The sequence below is a fragment of the Dipodomys spectabilis genome, unplaced genomic scaffold (genome assembly GCF_019054845.1).
Source record: "Dipodomys spectabilis isolate Male_0828 unplaced genomic scaffold, ASM1905484v1 ptg000001l, whole genome shotgun sequence".
In the NCBI taxonomy this organism is placed as follows: Eukaryota; Metazoa; Chordata; class Mammalia; order Rodentia; family Heteromyidae; genus Dipodomys; species Dipodomys spectabilis.
Window position 1 is genome coordinate 3040540 of NW_024870678.1, and position 21582 is coordinate 3062121.

General features: G+C 36.2%; 1 protein-coding gene across 5 annotated transcripts in view; it reads right to left on the reverse strand.

The window, feature by feature from the left end:
- The window catches only part of Sesn1 (sestrin 1), an 89639-nt gene that overhangs the window by 22968 nt on the left and 45089 nt on the right, over positions 1-21582 (reverse strand). The window contains exon 1 of one of the 5 annotated variants that reach the window (XM_042675742.1): positions 1695-1892. The exons of the other annotated variants lie outside the window; for them this stretch is intronic. Coding sequence (XP_042531676.1) covers positions 1695-1796 — 102 coding nt within the window. The 5' untranslated portion in view covers positions 1797-1892. Of the gene's footprint in view, positions 1-1694; positions 1893-21582 lie in introns of those variants that run through there. 5 annotated transcript variants of the gene reach the window in all.

Sequence of the window (21582 nt, forward strand, 5' to 3'; positions counted from 1 at the left end):
TAGACTTTCCTGCCTGGGCTGGTTTTCAAACATGATCCTCAGATCTCAGCCTCCTGAGTAGATAAGATTACAGGTGTGAGCCTGTAAGATTACAGGTGTGATTTTTATGAACTATATTTCAGAAAAACAAAAACTTACTCAAAAGTATTGTATTGGGGCTGGGATGTGGTTCAGTAGTAGAGCACTTGCCCAACATGTTCTAGTCCTGGATTTAATGCCTAGCATCAAAATAAACAAGTAAATAGATAAAATTTAGAAGACTGACTTGGCCTTATGCAAGCTCTACACTTATGCTCAGGAGTTCCATTCCTATAAAGTTTTCAAAAGCATTATGGAAACTTGCTAGTTGAGATAATTATGTCATTTTTTTGTAAAATATCTAGTTTTTCTGTAAAACAATACTGCCTAACTTATCTTCCCATGTTAGATTTATTAAAAATGAAATGACTACACCAACCATCTACATATTTTATAATCACTGTACACGCTAATAAGTCTATCTTCTAGTTTACATGGCTATATTTAGAAATTCTAGATGAGGCAAGAACCAGGAATCTGCACATAACCATACCCAGAAATGAAAGAGCTGTTTAGGCAAGATGATTGGGGCTCATTTCTACACAAAATAGAAATAACCTCTTATGCTACTTCAATTTTCTCTCTTTGGTAAGTTTCTCAGGCAATAGTATAAGACATTTGTTTATGCATGTTGGAGATCAAATGCTGAGTCTCTACATACTAAGCAGATGCTCTTCTACTGAGCTACATCCTCAGCTCTTGTAAGATTTTTAAAGGCTGTTCTGTCATCTGTAAACAAGGAACATGTAATAATATACACAAATGTAAAAATCTAGACAAAAATATTTGGTGTTCTACAATCCACATGAGATTGATTCATTTCAGTCTTTATGAATATACAGTGTACTGATAACACAGACACCATTTATAAAAAGATATAACTACTAAACCTGAGTCATTTTAATAGGTAAAGCTGCAGAGAAATTATTTCTTTAGATTTCATTCTGATTTCAATTGAAATTCATTTTTTCCCTTCATCATCACTTTTCGAATGAAAGCCTTTTGAAGGTTTATATTTTAACTGAGCTCATATCAATAATTTTCAAATAGCATCGTAATTGCACTCGGAAAAATAAAATGTTAAAATGACAAAGTTGTTTCTGAACGTTCAGAAACAACAGGGAGAGATGCTTTAGTGAACAGGGAATCGCAGAGCATCACGTCATAGAGCTTGCAGAACACAGTTTATTCAGGCAATGTAATCTTTTAACTGATTCAAATGCATTTCCTTTTCTTTTTTAAAGTACGAGGGGCTGGAGGCGAGGGTGACTGAATAATCTGTTCTGACAAGCCGCCAGTGGGGAAATCCACAGGCTGTTTTACCCCAGCTCTAGAGCTATTCACGCTTCGGGACTTCATTTACACCACCCAGACCGCTGCCTCTCAACCCTTTCCGCCCAGGGTCGACGCGTTAGGATGGGTCTCCCGCTCAACACCTGCCGCCCTTTACCTGCGGGTCTCCGGAAGGGGAGCGGGGCCCGCCGCGCTGACGCCCCCTCCCGGGGAGCGTTTTCGAGCGCTGTTAGCGTGAGAATGCTGGGGGCGGCACGACCTCCGCGCAGCGCCGCGGCTCGGCCAGGTAACCCGCCCGCCCGCCCAGCCCCTCGCCCGGGTACCTCGTCCTGGCCGCGGCCCCCGCCGCACTGCTTGCAGCCCAGCAGCTCCGAGACGGCTAGCGAGGCAGTGTACGCTTCGTTCGCCGCGGAGGCCAAGCGCATGTCGGCGCGGGACGGCTGCGGAGCGCGAGGAGACGAGAGAGTGAGCGAGCGCTGGCCGGACGCCGAGGCTCTTCACCGCAGCGCTCCTCCGGACAGCGCGGACGGCAGGGGCGGGGCCGCGCCGACAAACAAGCCGGCAGGCCCCGCCTTGGGCCTGTCTCTCCACTGCCCTGGCGGGCACACACACCAATGCCAGCCCGCGTTGCCGCAGAGTCCCGCCCCCTAAGCGCAGAGGCTGGGGGAAGCGGGGCCCTGCACGCCCAGGCGAAAAACAAGCCGGATGAGCTAATTCTGAGGTCAAGAACAGGCTTGGTGGGCTGGGCCGGGATGTGAGCATGTGCTGATGCTGTAAGATGAGGGCCAACCCTCCCTCTTCTACTTAGGCCATTTACCTAGGGGCAAAGGCATACAAATCTCTGGAATGACCCATACGGCAAGAAGAGGAATGGAGTTCTCTTTACATCTTATAAACGATGGAAATTTCCCTTCTCCCTTTCCAATAATGCCCAAACAACTCTGACTAGGCAGCAGAATGCAGAAACAAGTATGAGATCATGGCCTATATTCAATGAAAAATCTATTTTTGGCAAGCTACGTACTTGTCTACACAGATAATAAACCTTGGTGGCAAACATCTGAATTATCTTTCTCTTCCCAAATATGTGTGAAGGCTTTGTAATTCTAATGGTCTCTCCTAAGCACTCTTGTTTAAAAGAAAAAAAAAAATCCCTTCTTTGAAATCAATGAGGAACTTGAGGAGAATGAGGTTACAAAGGAGCACTTAATCTTGTTGGGTCCAGAACCCAAATCTGTGAGGTCCTATGTTAATATAATTTCCTTCCTTTCATAGCTATATTTTTTTAATCAACTGCTAAATTAGATCTTTTTCCATGTTTGTTTTTGTGTTTGCCCATGCGTTACATGCTTAGGTTAAGGAGGGAAATGTTGGGACATCATGGACAGATACAGAACTAGGGGTACTAAATGAAAATAGGTTTTAGTATTACAAGTGAGGTGCCAATATCACTAAATTACTTTTATAACTCTTAAGCTATGATTTTTATTTATTTATTTTTGTCGGTCCTGGGGCCTGAACTCTGGGCCTAGGTACTGTCCCTCAGCTCTTCAGCTCAAGGCTAGAGCTCTACCACTTGAGCCAAAGCACCACTTCTGGTTTTTTCAGTCATGATGTTTTAAAAGTCACAGGTTCAAAATAGTTACTTTTTATTTATTATCTCCAAATAAATTTGTATGCTCTCATAAGCTGCTTTAAAAAATACATAAAAGCACAACACAGCATGTAGTTTTTATTGGTCAAGAAGTAGTTGGGGATTAATGAACAGAAAAAAAAAGGCTGCAGAGGTTTCTAGGCTCTCTTCCACTAAGCAAAACCACAGAAGTAAACAGCATAACCAAATGCTCACTCAACCACAAACAAAACAAACCTACTAAAGTCATTCAATTTGCAGCAATAGGAGATAGCATCCAAGAAATTGAATAATTTGGATACATAAACCACTTGGCATATAGAGTTGTGAGATATAAAAGCTGGTTTTAAAATGAGGGAAGTACAAGAAAAAAAGACAACTTTGGTTCAGGGAAGTTGCACTATGATTCTTTTTTCTGAAGTTATAACAGTTATTCGGCAGTTATTATCCTCGTGTTTGTAACATAAAAATTATTCTCCAGTGCTTACTATTTTCTAGGCGAGACAAGGGAAAAAAGTACATTTAGTAGACCCCAATGAATTAAAGTAATTAAAATGTAAGTTTAAACTTCAAATTGCATACATTTATTAACTGGTATTTACAGTTTGATACTTATTAAAGAAATATTACAGATATGTTGAAATTAATTAGGAATCTTAAGTGAAGATTTCCTCCTCCTCCCAAAAAAATTTGAGATCTATTTTTAATGCCACCTTATATAAAAAGAAAAATATTTTTAACATTCTCATTTACTGAGCACCTTTTAACACAGTTAATTTTTATGGTCTCCATAAAGACTGATTTAAATACTTCAAAGAGTATTAATTTCTGCTCTCTTGCATAGAACAGTACTGGAGAATTAAGTCTCTTTACCTTCCAACACACACAAAATTGCCACAAAATAAATATTTAATGTCCAAGAAGAGTTCCAACCCATATATCAATTGGCCTCCGTGTTATCATTTATCATTGCATAGCTTCACTTCTGGAGATTTTTTTTGGGGGGGGGGAAGTCCGGTCGTGGGGCCTGAACTCTGGGCCTGGGCGCTGTCCCTCAGCTCTTCAGTTCAAGGCTAGCATGCTACCACTTGAGCCATAGCACCACTTCCGGCTTTTTTTTTTCTGCTTATGTGGTGCCCAGGAACCAAACCCAGAGCCTAATGCATTCAAGGCAAGCACTCTACCACTGAGCTACATTCCCAGCCCCCTGGAGATGTTTTGTTCAACATAGTAAAACGCTTGAGTTTTTCCAAGAACTTTACTGGGTACTGAAGGTATCCAGTACAGGACACCTATAGGCATGTAATAACCATGTGCTGAAAAGATGATCATCTTGAGCACAGAACAATGATTACAAAGGACAATGTTTTGGAAATCTACCACAGGTTATTAGTTCAGGCCAGCACATATTTTACAAAGTCTGCTATTAAAACATATTGTATTTGTTTGGAAGAATCCTGGAATCTGATCAGAGAAGTAATAGCAAATCTGACTTTTTGGTCAACTTGATGTTTGGTCAACTTACTCAGCTGTGTCAAAGTGAGATTTACTGCCTCTGCATCTGTTCTTAGCAGACTTACTTTCAGCCTTCTTTTCCTCAAAAACAAGCTGAACACCCTGGTAAAAGCAGAGGAAGGCCAAATGACTTGGTCTTGGCATAAAACTATGAAACATTAAGGGAGTCCAGACTTGGAATGGTGGTTCAAAACAGGCTTCCTGAAGGAAGAGACATGTGAGCTGGAACTTAAGAGTATTAGTAGAAGCCTTGGCAAGAAAATTCAGAGAAGGATTTGGGAGGGAGGGTGGAGACAGTCCTTACCAAAGAACTCAGCTTGTGAAAAGGGCCTAGGAACAGAAACGAGGAAAACAAAATAAATTCACTGGGTCTGTAGCAGAGAGGGAGAAGATTAATGGAAGAAATTTAGGTACAAGATAAACTGTAGGAAGGGAAAGAAGGATCTTCAAACTTCATTAAGAAATATGAATTTCATTCTTTAAGGATACTATATGATAATAGTGACAATTTCAGCTAATGTTTAGAAAAAATATATTCTTAGAAGGGGGCAAAACCAGAGGCAGGGAGATGAGTTAGAAAGCCGGTTAAGGAAAAAAGAAAAGGAGAGAAAGGAAAAGAAAAGAAAAGAGAAAAGAAAAGCAAGGCTGTTAAGACAATCTTGGCAAAGCAACAGGATGGTCTGAGAGCAGTGAGAAAGGAGAAAAGTGTTAGGGAAGATAGCAAATTTTGTTTGTCCAAAACAAGGTAATTAAAGGTTTTTGAGACAAGTTTCATTGTAGACAAGTTTTTTGGTTTTTGTTTTTGGTCAGTCATGAGGCTTGAACTCTAAGCCTGGGCGCTGTCCCTGAGTTCTTCAGCTCAAGGTGAGCACTCTACCACAACGCCACTTCCTATAGACAAGGTTTTGAAATTTAGGAGATAATTCTCAAATTAATGTCTTTTTGCCAAGTATCTCTTCCATGAAGCCTTTGGGTCTTTTAAAATTATAATCAAGAATAGGAATATTTTAATAGAAAGATTAGTTCTATATTAAACCTTGAAGCTTCTTCCAAAAGGTTAAAGTAATATCAACTTTTAAATTTACACATTGAAACAGAAATATATTCAATAATTAGTTAGGGAACCAGCAATGTTTCAGCTTTTAAGCCAGAGAACATGGCTAAGTATGGGAGTGGGCTTTGTTAGATTTATATGGTTTAAGCTTTCTTGGGGGGGGGGGGGGGGAAATAAAACCCTATTGTCATTTAAAACATTTCATTTAGAATAAATGCTGGTTTATAAAGATAACTTCTGCTTACTAATTTTATCAAGATCTGTCTCCTCCAGCTCATATCTTCCTGTTTTTATATATATAGCTTGTCTGCTAAGCACTTTTTTCCTTTTCAACATCATGTTTTCGGTACAATAAGATCCCTTTAACATTGAACTTTAAAATTGTTTTTAGTTGCTCCGTACTTTTTTCACTTCTTCAATTTTTAGAATTAAAGGAACAAGAATGTGGGCAAATCTTTGCTGTTGCTGTTTTTCTTCTGTGATTCAGAGTTTCTTCTTTTAAACATACACAGTATTTTACACAGGATTTAGAAATATGGGCCACTATCCATAGTTGGAAATAAGCAGTATTCCAAAAAGTGTCAGTGGTTTTAAATTAGAAAGTCATTTTTACACTGCAAATTCAGTGTACTAAAAGTGTGTGGTAATGATAAAGCTAATGATAAAAGAGATAGTAACTTACCAACTCTTGTGTATCAGTCACTGAGCATTTTACATGAAAAAAATGGTGATCACTATTAATATTTTATAAATTTGTAAAACAAATACACAAATTATGGTAACTTGCAAGCCTTTAAAAATTTTTTTTAAGTTGCTGGATTTCATTTATACCTTAAAAAATGTGAAAATATGTTAAAAATTTTTTAAATTCTCATCACGCTTCTGTCTTCTGTTTGTGAAGACAAGCCAAGAACTGGCTTAATCTATAACATAATTTTAAACACAAGGAATTACTCAGGTAGACTATTCAAAAAATCTTTTAATGCAATTAAAACCAAGCCTACTTAAATAATCCTGACCCCAAATACTTGGTGGAATTAAACTCTTAAATTATTTTCATTTCATAGAATAAGTCTTTGCAAAGTTGCAGTAAATGCCTATTAATGATCTTTAATCATAACAAAATTTTAAATCTTATTCATTCTAAAGATAATTTTGATTCACACAACATTCTAAAATTTTAAATCTAATTGCATTCTAACAACTATCTTGATCTCCCATGCACATCTACCCTCATGATTATCACTGTGAGGTGGTAAAAAGAATTCTGTCATATATGCTTTAATTACACAGCTTAAAGAACCTCCCTCTCTTCCATTGTGAAAATCTTTAGTTGTTGGTCTCTAATCCTTTAAAATACTTTTATTTACCTTCTTAAGAGATATCTTTGTTTTCCTAGAGGGTATTAAGTAGTAGATTCTTAACTTGGGTACAAAGTACAAGGCCACATCTGGAAACTTCTATGGAACTGCAGACTATGTTACACATTTTTAAAAACAAACCACTCACTGAACTTTCCCCTCTGTTTTTCTGCTCTTCAAAATCCTCCTTGCTGCAATAAAACTTGTCTTCTGCTTTATCCAAAAGGGGGTGTGTGTGTGTGTGTGTGTGTGTGTGTGTGTGTGTGTGTGTGTGTGTGTGTGTGTGTGTGTGTGTGTGTGTGTGTGTGTGTGTGTGTGTGTGTGTGTGTGTGTGTGTGTGTGTGTGTGTGTGTGTGTGTGTGTGTGTATTTTCCCCCCTCTTATCACTACTAGCTTAGGTAAATTACATGCTCAAGAGAAAAAAAGAGCTATTGCCATTTATAATTATAATTTTTACATGTACTCAAATTTGAAATTCAAGATTACTTCATTTGTAGTAATCTGTAGAAAATCTGATTTCCCTGATTCTTGTGTTTTTTTAAATTTAAACAATAGAAACTGGAAAAGATAATATTTTTTCCTAGTTTGTTAAAACTCTAATTTGAAAAATACTTTTTTTTTTTGTAGTATTGGGGTTTAAACTTGGGTTTTTATACTTGCTAACCATGCCCTTAAGCATTTTGTGTTGATAGGGTTTTGAACTTTTAGCTCAGGTTGGCCCCAAATAATATCTCTCCTGTCTTGCTATCTTTCTCCAAGAAGCTGATATTATAGGCTTAAGCCACCTCATCTGGCTAAAAATACATTTTGATATAAATTTATGTATGATACCAATGTTATTATTTCACAAATCAAAGAAATCTTGATATAATGTAACATTTTAGCATTCAGTAATTCCATTATATAGAAATATTTCTGAATAACAGATATATGCATTTAATTTCTTACATTCTCTGAGTAAACAGAAATATCTTGAGATGGGAATGTAATGTTAGATTCAGACTTAATCTCTCATGTAAGTCAGAGATAGTATATAGCTTGGGATTGTGTTAGGGAGTATTAAGGGGAATTATTTTACTACCCAACTCTGCTAGGGAAAAAGAAAAATTCTAAGAAAGGAAGGAAGAATCAAGCAACAAGAAAGGAAAGGGAAAGGAAAAGCAAGGAAAACTCAACAGCGTGGAAACTACCCATTTTTTTTTTTTTTTATTGTAAAGCTACTATACAGAGGGTTACAGTTACATGAGTGAGGTTATGAGTACACTTCCTCTTGAACATTGTTACCCCCTCCATTGTTTTCCCCCTACCATCCCCTCCCTCCCTCCCTTCCCCGAGGTTCTTTTTTTTTTTGATTGTGATTAAATGATTACATAATTTCAAAGTCACAAGTTCATTCTAACTTTCCTGGAGCAAATTGTCTACCACAGTCTGTAATATATAACAGTGTTCACATGTTATATGCCATATTTGTGATCAGCAGCATGAGGATATTTAGTAGTGGTTCAACCAGATGAGCGGGAGTTCTTTGTTTCTTAAGTCTGGGGCTTAACCTCAGGGCTTGGGCTCTATCTCTGAGCATCTTTTGCTCAAGACTAGCACTCTATCACCTGAGTCATTTCTTTACTATCAGCTTTTTGGGTAGTTTTTAGTAGAGATAAGAGTCTCACAGACTTTCCTGTCCAGACTGGCTTTGAACCACAGTCTTATAAGGACTGTGGGGGGACTCAGCCTCCTGAGTAGCTAGGATTACAGGTGTAAGTCACCTGTGTCCAGCCTGTTCATTGTTTTTTGGAGTTTGAACTCAGGGCCTCATGCTTCTTAGGCAGGTGCTCCAGTCCTCTGGAAATCTTAGTTAACTCTTCAAGTTGTACTCCTCTCCTTCTACCAATTCAAAATAAGAACTGAACTTTATGATCTCTCAAACTTTATTTCAACACTGAAATTCTACCATTATTTCTGATTTTACCAAGCGTTATAAGCCTTAAACTAGACAGAACCTGTTCTTCTACTGCTATTCCAGGCTTCTTTGTATATAACATAGTCAGTGGTTTTCAAAGTTTATAAACACACAACACACATGTGTATATGTATACAAATATGTACATATGTTTATGTGTATATATATGTGTGCACATATATGCATGTGAATACACATGCTGTGTATATATATATATAAACCTAGTAAAAAGCTGAAAGTCGAGTTGTGGAGCTATGGCTCAAGTAGCAGAGCACTAGCCTTGAGCAAAAATGCTCAGGCACAGCGCCCAGGCCTAGCACGCACGCATGCACACGCGCGAACACACACACAGAAAGAAAGAAAGAAAAAGAAAGAAAGAAAGAAAGAAAGAAAGAAAGAAAGAAAGAAAGAAAGAAAGAAAGAAAGAAAGAAAGAAAGGAAGGAAGGAAGGAAGGAAGGAAGAAAGAAAGAAAGAAAAAAGCCATGAGAGACTTAGTCACATCTGCTGGGCTCCTAAAAGGGTATCAAACTTTTGTAATGTAAAAGGAATGGACTGCATATCTTATATCATGATTCTTAGTTTTAGGCATATTATACATTCTGGGAACTTTTTGGTTTAACTTTTATATTTATGAAAACACAAGTAGTTCTTTGAAATCTGTACTTCTTTTAATTATTTTTCTCTCAAGCTTCTGGGCCAGTTTAACTAGTGCCCTGCACAGCAAGGGAAGCTGTTTTTGTTTGTGGTATTTATTTTTTTAGTTTTGGGAGCTGGGATGTAGCTTCTTGGTAGTGTGCTTGCTTAGCATGCATGCAAGCATGAATGCATATACACATGCACACACGCACGTGCACCCCTACATACACACCAGAAAGTTTTATTCAAAACTACTTATCTGTATGAATCCAATATTCTTGACACTATGAATATAGGGAAACACATAATTCTGCAACTACCATCCATAAGCCCTCAAGATTCAAATTTGCCTAAATTATAAATAAGCCTCACTGTTCTAATTGGTTTAATAATTTATTTTTAATCGAAATCACTTGTTAATAAAATGCCACTTTAAGATGTTATATCAGAATTATGGTACTAGTGTTTAAAGACTATGCTGACAATTTAAAAATAAATTTGAATATCACTTTTTTATATCTACATCTTATGATCTGTACTCTAGAACTCAGAGTAATTTTGGAGAACCTAAGCTATCTGTAGCTCTTTATTAAGGCTTGTGTAAGGATTTAAGGTATAAAGAATACTCGAAGAATTTCTATTGGTTCCTGCAGAGCACTAGAAGAATCTAATCTTATTCCCATAACTGTTAAATAGAGGTGGAAAGAGAGTCACAACTGTTCATAATGGTCTATGGAATTACAAACCAAACTCATATCCCAACAGAATTTTTGTCTAGCCAGTCCTGAGATTTTGTGTACAATTAAAAAGAATATCAAATTAGACCTACTCAAAAAAACTTGCAACAAAGTTAATCTTTATTATTTTTTTTTCTTGTGTGGGTTCTGGGGCTTGAACTAAGGGCACAGGCACTGCCACAGCTCCACTTTTGACTTTCCTGGTAGTTAATTGGAAATAAGAGTCTCACAGACTTTCCTGTCCCGGCTGGCTTCAAACCACAATCTGCAGATCTCAGACTCCTGAGTAGTTAGGATTAACAGCTGTGAGCCACGGGGTGCCCAGTCAACAAAGTTAATCTCAAATATACTTTAGAGACAAAACAGTATCACTAATATCCTTTAGTAACAAAAATGCAAGTATGATCAATAATAGTTTTTAAATTGTTAAAAACATGATCTATTAACTATTATATTTCACATTTCATTTCTGCTGAAAAATTTTAAGTACTCTAGATTCATTCTTATTAATATTTGATTACAGATCATATTTAGTGCTTATAATGGGCAGGTTTTAAAAAATGTATTTGCACTCTACAATTCAAACCTTGTTTTGTGTCAGTCAACTTTCAAGTATTCAATCACCTTCAAATATTTAAATTACAGTACTTTAATTTGTGTACCACAAATACATAATTAAAACTTTAAAAATCTTAAAATATTGCACACTAAATTTACAAATAGGGTTAAAAATATAAACCTAAAAAAGAAACTAAAAAAATCTCAATCTAAGAGATGCAAAAAGAAAACAAAAAAACAATTAAAAAAAACCCAAAAACCTGGGAAGGAGCAGAGCACAGTCAAAAGCAGCTGGATGCAATTCAAAGAGGGCTCTCTTAACTTTTAACTTTCCTTAAGAACAAAAAATCAAGCTTAGCAACAGGGTTCAGCCAATCATAAAGGAGACAAACAAGTAAGGCCTCAACTGCTCCAGATACCAATGAGGTCCAACCTTCAATTTTTTTTTTTTTTAATTATAGTGTCAGAACAGAACTCAGCAACTTATAAAACAGGATATACTGTCCCAGGTTACAAGTAACTGATAAAGGGTAATATCTCCTATCCTTAACAAAAATTTAGCAGATATTAACAATGAGGCAATAACTTACTTCATTTTTACATGCATATGCATACACATACATGGTTACCATTAAAATATTAGAGTAATTTTAATTAAAAATTTGCACTGTTTTTTTCCTTTCTGGAGATAGATAATAAGAGTATGAATGTCTATAAGAAGATTCTTCTGTTTTTAAATTTGCTAATTTAGTATGTCAACTCATTCATGGAGGAGTATCAGAAGGGGAAGATCAACTTTGAAATTAATGCTACAATCCAAATCCAAAAGGGCAAAATATGAGTAGAAGCAACTATGTACTTTCAAAATAAGCATAGGAGCAAGCAAACTGAATGAACTGTGTACAGTTCAATTTCATTTCATTTTTCCTCTTCCTATCACTCACAGTACATATTCTTTGAAAGGTTTCCTAAGGACCCAGAAGCTCTTCGAAGTGCCACAGATTTCACTGTTGTCATGTTAAGTGCAAATCTGTGTTTGTTCAAATTGATAGCATCTGACAAAATAAATAGAAAACACCGTGAAACAAATGTTAATTTTTTTGTCCATTTGCCTTACCAAATTTATAATGTATTTGAAATACATTTTCAATATTTTCTAAGAAAATCTTCAAGAACCATCTTTAGTTTTTTCCTCAAGTACTGCTTAAATGCTAAGTTAGAGCTGGAGATGTAGCTTGGTAGAGAGCTTATCTAGCATGTGTGAGGCCTTGGTTCCCAGCAACACTCCCCCACCATGATTTGTGTGGATCAGATTGACTTGTCATCATAAACCATCTCCTAAACCCACCATACACTTAAAATGTATGTATATTTTCCCTCAATATTTTATAGTATTCTGTAGACTGCCAAGAGTGGAGAGAAGAAATAATCTTTGGACACTAGTTTTAGATTTTATTGATAGGTGAGATCTTTGCTTTATTCCTTCTCCTTAATTATCACAGATACTGTTATGTTAATTTAAAACTGACTACATTACCTGGTAAACAGATACTCTACATTGTTAGTATTTTCTTTTTTTTTCAAGTTCATATTTTCTTTGGGCTCTTATACATTAGTAATTTAGGACATTTTTCAAATAATAATGTTTCTCTAACATAGTATCTATATATGAAGGATTGGTTAAATTTGCAAACTTCTTCATATATGGTCCTAATTAGTCCAATATATTCAACAGTATCAAATGTTAATTAGGCACCTACTATAGGCCAGGAATCATTTCTCCCCAATTTAGATTCTTTAAGAATAACATCAGTATTTTTTTCCTTTCTTTTCCTTTTTATAATTTCCTATAATGATCAACTTACTTCAAGTTTTTTGTCCTGTAAGTAAACCTTGACTTAGAGAACTGGCAAAAAGCTGTTATGATAAAAAAGGAGACTGATATTGTAGCAGTTAGGAAAATGATTTTTAGGATAATGTTTAATTTAGACATTAATATGTGTTATATTCTATTATTTCGGATTTATAATATCAACAGAACACTTAAAACATATTATAGTTAGTAGGTACCAGGCACTGTTAGACATTTAACATACGTTTTATTTCATTTACCTGTCATTATAATCCTTCTGGTAGATGCTAACTTCATTACAGAAATGGAAAACTGTATGGTCAAATCCACATAGCCATCAGGAGGCCCGAGTAAAGGAAAAAACTCAAGCAACTCTGACTCAAAGGCATGTTCTTTCTACTATTTTAGTAAGTTGGTCCCAAATATTTGTGTACCCTTCAAGAGAAAGGTGAAGAAATCTTAATCTCATCCCATCACTCTTCCCCATTTTTCCTGTATTATTTTTCCATGCATTTTTTTTTTTTTTCTGGATCACCATTCACTGCACCCAAATCATTAGCTTACCATTCCTCTTCAGGAAATCAGGACTGGCTCCACACTGAGCCTTTGTCAAAATTTAAAATGCTCTGTAACAACTCGCAATAGTTTTTCTTAGCTATTACCTTCTTCATACATGTTAATTCCATCCAATTTCCTTTTATTCTATTTACCTTGTGGATTCCCTCTAAATTTTTTAAAATTTTCCATAACACTTAACATTCTTTTTAAAGTTTCACTAAAGATATATTATCCTAACTTTCCCTAAATGTCTACTAAAATTTTCCTTTCTTGCATAAAAGTTTATAAATTTTACCACACTGTTTGAGGAATATAAAAGCACCAACTGACAGTTTACCATACTATTTACTATAACTTAGATATAGTTACACTTAATATGTGTGGATGTGCTTATGTTGTTGCAGTTTTAAGGTACAAGCCCAGAGTATTTATTTATAAGTCAACTTTGATCCACACTGAGAGTACATTCTGTTTCAGATGTGACAATTTGGGGAAGTATGTTTGTGGATATATGTCTATCTTGCTTTGAAATAGTAACAACCAGCCTACCTTATCCAAGTAAGTACTTTAAAATACATTTTCATTTTATTATAGATGTTGTACATAAAACACTAGCGAGAAAACAATAGTCTTGGGTTTATCAAAACGTCACATTTAATGAAATAAAATTATCTTTTAGTTTAAAGAAAATGAAATATCTTACATAAAAGGAAAAATAAAAATATAGAAGACAACAAATTAGAAATAATCACTTAAGTCATTTTCACAGATTTAAAACATGAGAAAACACTGAAGATTTTTCTTAGTATATAAATATGTTATTGTCTACTTAAAAATAATACATAAATTCAATGTGATTCTTTTGATTAAAGTAAATCCATTTAGCACAAGTGTACACATATATACACACACCCCTTGAAGTATTTTCCTTTAAAGCTCAGTAATATTAACCAAACATCAATAGTTGTTGACTATTTATAGAGTCAATATATTCAGGTATATACCAGAATTGACTTTCTTTTGAGAGTTTCAGAATAGTCTAGTGCGCAGGTATAAGTCAGACTCAAAATAGATTCACAGAATTTATGTACCAAAGTGGAAAATACTTGGCCTACCTTTCTTGGAGACAAGTTACTCCTATTTGGTAAGAAACTTTAATAAGCTTGTTTATCTGCTTTCTAAGTCCAAGGAAATTTAGAAGGGAATTGAGACTATTGTCAAACTGATAGCTGTAAAGAAATCGATACAAAGTATTTAATTATGAGGAAAGAATCAGTAAAATTCTAAAACGCAGAAAAATCTTAGGTAGCACATTAGCCAAAGAACCTTAATTATAAAGAGAAATACTCCTATAAGAATGTCTCTTCCACAGATTACTTAAAAACTGACCCACATTATAGAGCTTCCTACTCATGTTGGGAAAATACCAAAATAAATTTCTAGGGCTACAAATGGTACAATATTTACCTAGGAAGTGTGATGCTCTGAGTTCAGTCCTCAGCACTGCAAAAAACAAACCAAAGCAAGAAATAGAATTTAGAATGGGTGGACTAGCAAAGCAATAGAAGTTCTCAGAGGACAAAAATGATCAACAGAAGAAATCAGGGAGGTAATGGGCACTGAAGCCTGGCAGCTATGTATGGATCCCTGGTAATCTAGCTAGAGAAGCAGCATAAGGAACAGATGACCAATTCCAGGATTTGAGAAATGGGAGGCAGACCACCAGCACCATCATAAAGCCAAACTCCAAAGGGCTAAACACTGAATAAAATAATGAATTAGAAAAAAATGTTCCATCTACATAAGACAATGGAAAACTGCTCGTTTTAAATTTTATTCTGGGTAGAGGGAGGAAAAACATCTTGTTGGATATTCATAAACATACATTGTGAAGAGTTGGCTACTGATTTCCTTATTACCCACTGGTCTTAAAACAAAAACAAGCAAAAATAAATGAAAGAAAGGACAGTGATTTAAAGTGGGAGGGCTGGGCGCTGGTGGCTCACACCTGTAATCCTAGCTACTCAGGAGGCTGAGATCTGAGAATCACAGTTCAAAGCCAGCAGGAAAGTCTGTGAGACTCTTATCTCCAATAAACCACTAGAAAACCGAAAGTGGAGCTGTGGCTCAAGTGGTAGAGCGCTCGCCTTGAGCTGAAGAGCGCAAGGACAGCACCCAAGCCTAGAGTTCAAGCCTCACGACTGGCAAAAAAATAAAAACAAACAAATAAATAAATAAAGTGGGCTGGTACTGCCTTTTAAATTTCAGTCCAAAATTAATATAAATTTTCTGTAAAGGAGCCAAAAAATCTAATAAATGTGAGCTTATAATCATAAAATGTAATATGAAATAAAAATCACCTGACTCAGGCCTACAAAGGTTTCAAACAGAATTATTACATACAGAATACCGCTTTATGTTTCAATTTTTAAAAGAAATGGAAAGTATAGGTAAAGAACAAGAAAAATGATAGAGAAAATTCAATGGACAAGCAGAATATCTAGCATAGCTAAAGAGAAAATCATTAGTAAACTAGAAAATAAATGAATGTGAAGATATAGTCTAGAATGGATGGCAAATTAGAAGGCCTAATGTCAATCTACTTGGAAAAAGAAAATAGAATAGAAAAGGCAATATCTAACAGATGAGAACTGGGCACTAGTGGCTCATGGCTGTAATCCTAGCTACTCAGGAAGCTGAGATCTAAGGATTATGATTCAAAGTCAGGCCAGGCAGTAAAGTCCAGGAGACTCTTATCTTTAATTAACCACCCGAAAACAAGAAGTGGAGCTGTGGCTCAAAGTGGTAAAATATTAGGCTTGATTAAAAGAGCTCAGGGAGAGACCAGGCCTTGAGTGCACACCACAACTGACAAAACAAAACAAAAAAAGATGATGAGAGAAAGTTTTATGGAACTGATTACAGAAACCAAACCTCATTTTTTTTTCATGATGCACAATGAATACCATGAAAGATAACTGGAATTAAATTCATTCCTTGACATATGGTAAAACTAAAAGAAGAAAAAGAGTAATTGTGAAGTCTATGAGAGAGAAAAGCACTACCTAAAATGGAAAAACTAAACTGACATCCTAATTTTCAAAAATGGAAGTGTACTTAAAAAATTGAGAGAAAATGGCTATTTGTAAGTTTATATCATATAAGAATATCAAGAAAGCAAAGAAAACAGGTTTTAAGGGTTTAAAAATAAAGTCCAAGCTGGGCGCCAGTGGCTCACACTGTAATCCTAACTACTCAGGAGGCTGAGATCTGAAGATCATCCTTCAAAGTCAGCCAGGCAGTAAAGTTTATGAGACTCTTATCTCCAATAAACCACTAGAAAAACCAGAAATGATGCTATGGCTCAAGCGGTAGAGTGCTCGCTTTGAGCTTAAGAGCACAGAGACAGCACCCAAACCCAGAGTTCAAGCCCCTCAACCAACAACAACAACAAAATGAAGTATAAGCTCAGAAAAATATTATCTCTTAAAGGCATCTGAATAGCTTTCTGTGAATATAGTTTTGTTTTTCTTGGTTTGGAGTAGAATGGCTAGATTATGTATAACAGTCATACATTTAACTTTTTAAAGGAAATGTAATCTATTTTTCCACATTCCATATATGTATATATGTATAGACATTCATATTACATGTGTATATATAAAATAGGTACGTGCATATACATACTATATGTATGTGTATATACATACATACATGCAGTCATACATACACACACATAGGTTGGTACAGCTCTTGAACTCAAGATCTTAGCCTGCTTGTGTAGTTGGCGTTCTACTACTTGAGCCATGCCTCTAGTCCAGCATTTTGCTGGTTAATTGGAGTAGGATTCTCATGTTCTTTTCTGCCTATGCTGGCTTCAAATTGAGATCTGGAAGATCTCAGCTTCCTCAGTAGCTAGGATTACATTTGGAACCACTGGTGGCTGGCTCCATTTCACATTCTTAAGAGCAATGTATGAGAGTTCTCCGTGTTATACATCTTCACTAACAGACTCATCAATTTAAGATTTATTTATTCAGATCTAATCAGTATAGTACCATGATTCTCAAGTAGGAGAACCTAGTTGATTTTATCCTCTAGAGGACATTTGACAATGTCTACATACATTTCTGCTTTTCACATCTGGCGGTAGGAAGATACAGTCCCCATAGCAAAGAATTATGTGATTCAATGTATCAAGTGCTAATGATGAGGAATCCTGGTATAATACTCTTTTTCCCTCCCATGGTGCTGAGGATAAAACAGGGCCTCACAGCATGCTAGCCAAGTGTTCTACCACTGACCTATACCTGAAGCCTATTCACTATGGTTTTACCATTAAAAAAATTGGATTGGCTGTCCTTTTCCTTTTCATTCAGTACTGGGGATCAGACCCAGGGGCCTTGCACATGTAAGGAAAATAAGTTCTCTACTAACAAGTTACATCTGAAGATCTGGTCCCTGAGGCAAAAGGAGATTCTGTAGAATGGATATGTTCATTTCCGCTGCCCGCTGTTCAGTAGCCTTTGCAATTAAAATCAGCGTTTGTGGGTTAGTTTTAGGACTTGCCTGAAAAAGTAATCTGAGTTTCAAATGACTAATATTTGTGAGTCACAGAAAGCTTAAGCATCATTTTTGTTTGTTTATTGTAAAGATGCCACTGCTAGTGTGACATATGCCTCAAGAGAATAAAAAAGAAACTGATGACTTTTGCTGTGACCTAGTACTTTTGTTTTTATCTTTGATTTGAGGGAAGTGAACTTACTAAATACTACTAAACAATTTGACTGTGAGATGAGGTTCTTAATATTTAGATATGACAATCTGATTTTTTTCTTAAATTTTGGTTTTAACACTTGATAAGTAGTTTCTTTTCCTGTAAACTTTCAGACAATTCTGCTGAAATTAAATACATGAAGGAACTGCTACCACCATTTCCAGTTGAGCTATTATTCTCTGCTCTGTGTGTGTGTGTGTGTGTGTGTGTGTGTGTGTGTGTGTGTGTGTGTGTGCGTACACTTGAACTCAAGGTCTTGTCACTGTCTCTTAAGCTTATTTTGCTCAGGGTTGGCACTCTACCACTTGAGCAATAGCTCTACTTCTGGTCTTTTGGTGGTTAACTGGAGATAAGTGTCTCATGGACTTTCCTGCCTGGGCTGCCTTAAACCATGGTCTTCAGATCTCAGCCTCCTAGGACTGCAGGACTGCGACACTGGCACCCAGCAGATTTAAAAAAAATAGTTTTTTTAAAAAGGGGTTCAATTTCTGCCTTTCTCTATTACTAAAGTATTGTATGTTCACTTATACTTTTCTTTCTAACTTAATAAAAATGCTTTTAGACAGGTGCTGGTGGCTCACACCTGTAAACCTATTCAAAAGGCTGATAATCTAAGAATTGAGGTTCAAAAGCCAGCCTAAAAATGAAAAGTTTGAGAGAGTCTTATTTCCAAAATAACAGCTAGAGGTATGGTTCAAGTGATAATGTGCCAGCCAATCAAGCAAGCTAAGCAAACATGAGTTTAATTCTAGTACATTTTAAAAAATGTTTTAAAAATAATGAAACAAAATAAATTTGAGACAGAAAAGAGGCTTACTGCCCCATTAGTACTAACAAAAAGGCTTACAGTTGTTAAAAACTTCCCTCAGCTTTAGTTTAGTACTCAAGAAAGAAATTTAGATTTTTTTTTCTTGCCTTCTTTTTCTCCTACGGGGTCCTTGGCAATAACATGTGTCCAAATGTAACTCTTGTGATATGCCTGATACAACATAAAAAAAAGCACAAAACATTCTAAAGCCATAATCTTTCCTTTCTCAATGAGCCGTAAGTCCAGAAAAACAACTTACCTCATGTATGAACCATGTTAGTTAAGATTATGCAATAATATTCCACTATTTTTGTCTATTAAAATGTATATTAGAATTTCATTAAAATCAAGCATTATATAGTGAGGTTCTGAAAATCTAATTTTCTTTTCCTGTCTTTTGAGACTGTACTTATGGCATGCAGAAAAGGTGTTTTTATTTCATCTAGACACATCATTAGATTCTAGAAACCTTAAAATCTCTCCTAATTGGTATTTTTGCATTGCAATTATTAATTCATAGGGAAGATTCTGGTATACTCCAAGATGCTAAAATCCTCTTGAAATAAACAATGAAACTATACGCAGCATACAGTTTGTATATGATGTAATAATTAAAGAATTTTAGAGTTAAAATAATTGTAAAATAAATTAGGTGAGGCTAGAAAACACAGAATACTTAAGTATGAAAATTCTCACTTTAGGGGCTGGGAAGGTGGCTCAGTGGTAGAGCACTTGCCTTGCATGCTCAAGGCCCTGGGTTCGATTCCTCAGCACCACATAAGCAGAAAGAAAAAAGCCGGAAGTGGCGCTGTGGCTCAAGTGGTAGAGTGCTAGCCTTGAGCTGAAGAGCTGAGGGACAGCGCCCAGGCCCAGAGTTCAGGTCCCATGACCGGAAAGAAAATAAAAAAAAAGGAAAATTCTCATTTTACAGATAAAGAAACTAAGAATCAGAAATAAAACATAGAATCTTAGGAATAACGTATTTTTCACTTGGACAATCAGGTACAAAATCAGGTCTGGCCTTAAAATTTGCTAAAGTCAGGTATGCTAGGATACACCTGGAATCTCAGTACAACAAAAACAAAACAAAACACAGTTGTATATAAATAACACAATGAGGGCTGGGAAGGTGGCTCAGTGGTAGAGTGCTTGCCTTGCATGCATGAGGCCCTGGGTTCGATTCCTCAGCACCACATAAGCAAAAAGAAAAAAAAACAGAAGTGGTGCTGTAGCTCAAGTGGTAGAGTGCTAGCCTCGAGCTGAAGAGCTGAGGGACAGCACCTAGGCCCAGAGTTCAGGCCCCACGACCGGACCCCAATAAATAAATAAATAAATAACTCTATGAAACCCCTCATTCTGTACAATTAATATGTGCCAATACAAATAATTTTAAAATGTCTTCTTGCTTAGTATAATTTTCTATTACACTACTAAAAAAGAAAATTATAAAAATTGTCTCTCATATTCTTTGTCAGGGATGAAAATAGTAAGAATGATACTTACTCATCTTTCGTTTCCATATGGATGTTCAATAATGCCCATAGTTTTTGTAAGCATATTAATTCCATTGACTTCTGCTAAAAAACAAATATCTTGTAAAATTAAAACCCTACTCCTATGATTTAAATATGCTACAAGACTGGTTCCCAATATGGCAGTTGGCTTCTTTAAGAGATGAATTAAGTCATGAAGACTTTGCCCTTATGAATGGATTAATACTTTGAGGGGTAGATCAGGTTTCCTGTGACCAGATTAGTTCTCATGACAGCAGACTGTTAAATGTGAAGCCATCCCATGCCTTGTCCCCTTCTGCAACTACCAATTGTTCTATTTCCCCTTAGCCAGGGGTACCTGCTAGTCAACAGAATCATAAGCATGACAAAGATACTGTGATGATGCTGAAGGATGAATCCAGAGCTTCACATATGCTAAGAAAGTGCTCTACCAATGATCTAACCTCCAGACCTAAATAAAGGTCTTTAATAAGTTATCCAGCCTCAGTTATTTTGTTATACCAACACAAAATAGATTATGATAATGATTAAACTATATAATGAATTCAAAGAAGTCATGTAAGATTAATCTTAAAAATCTTTTATAAGGTACAAAACTATATACTGACCAACCACTTTGTAAGCCCAAAGCAGATATTTTGTCCTGTAGCATTAGAACAGATGACTTTAATTGCTTTAGTACTAGTTAGAGTCATTGGCATATGTTCAGAAGTCTTGTATTAAAAAGCACAATTAGGGGCTGGGAAGGTGGCTCAGTGGTAGAGCGCTTGCCTTGCATGCATGAGGCCCTGGGTTCGATTCCCCAGCACCACATAAGCAAAAAAAAAAAAGCCAGAAGTGGCACTGTGGCTCAAGTGGTAGAGTGCTAGCCTTGAGCTGAAGAGCTGAGGGACAGCACCCAGGCCCAGAGTTCAGGCCCCACGACCGGACCAAAAAAAAAAAAAAAGCACAATTAGTTGGTCACCACAGGAAGCAATCAAGAACTCCATACCACAGGGAAACAACAGGTTCCTGTTTATTTCATATTTCACTTATTCAGGGAGCATATGCTACTTGAGTGAGAGTGGGACAGAATTACATTAAAAATATATTCAGTACCATATTAGAACAAGAATAGTTAAACATGGGGCTGGGAAGGTGGCTCAGTGGTGGAGCGCTTGCCTTGCATGCTTGAGGCCCTGGGTTCGATTCCTCAGCACCACATAAACAAAAAGAAAAAAGCTAGAAGTGGCGCTGTGGCTCAAGTGGTA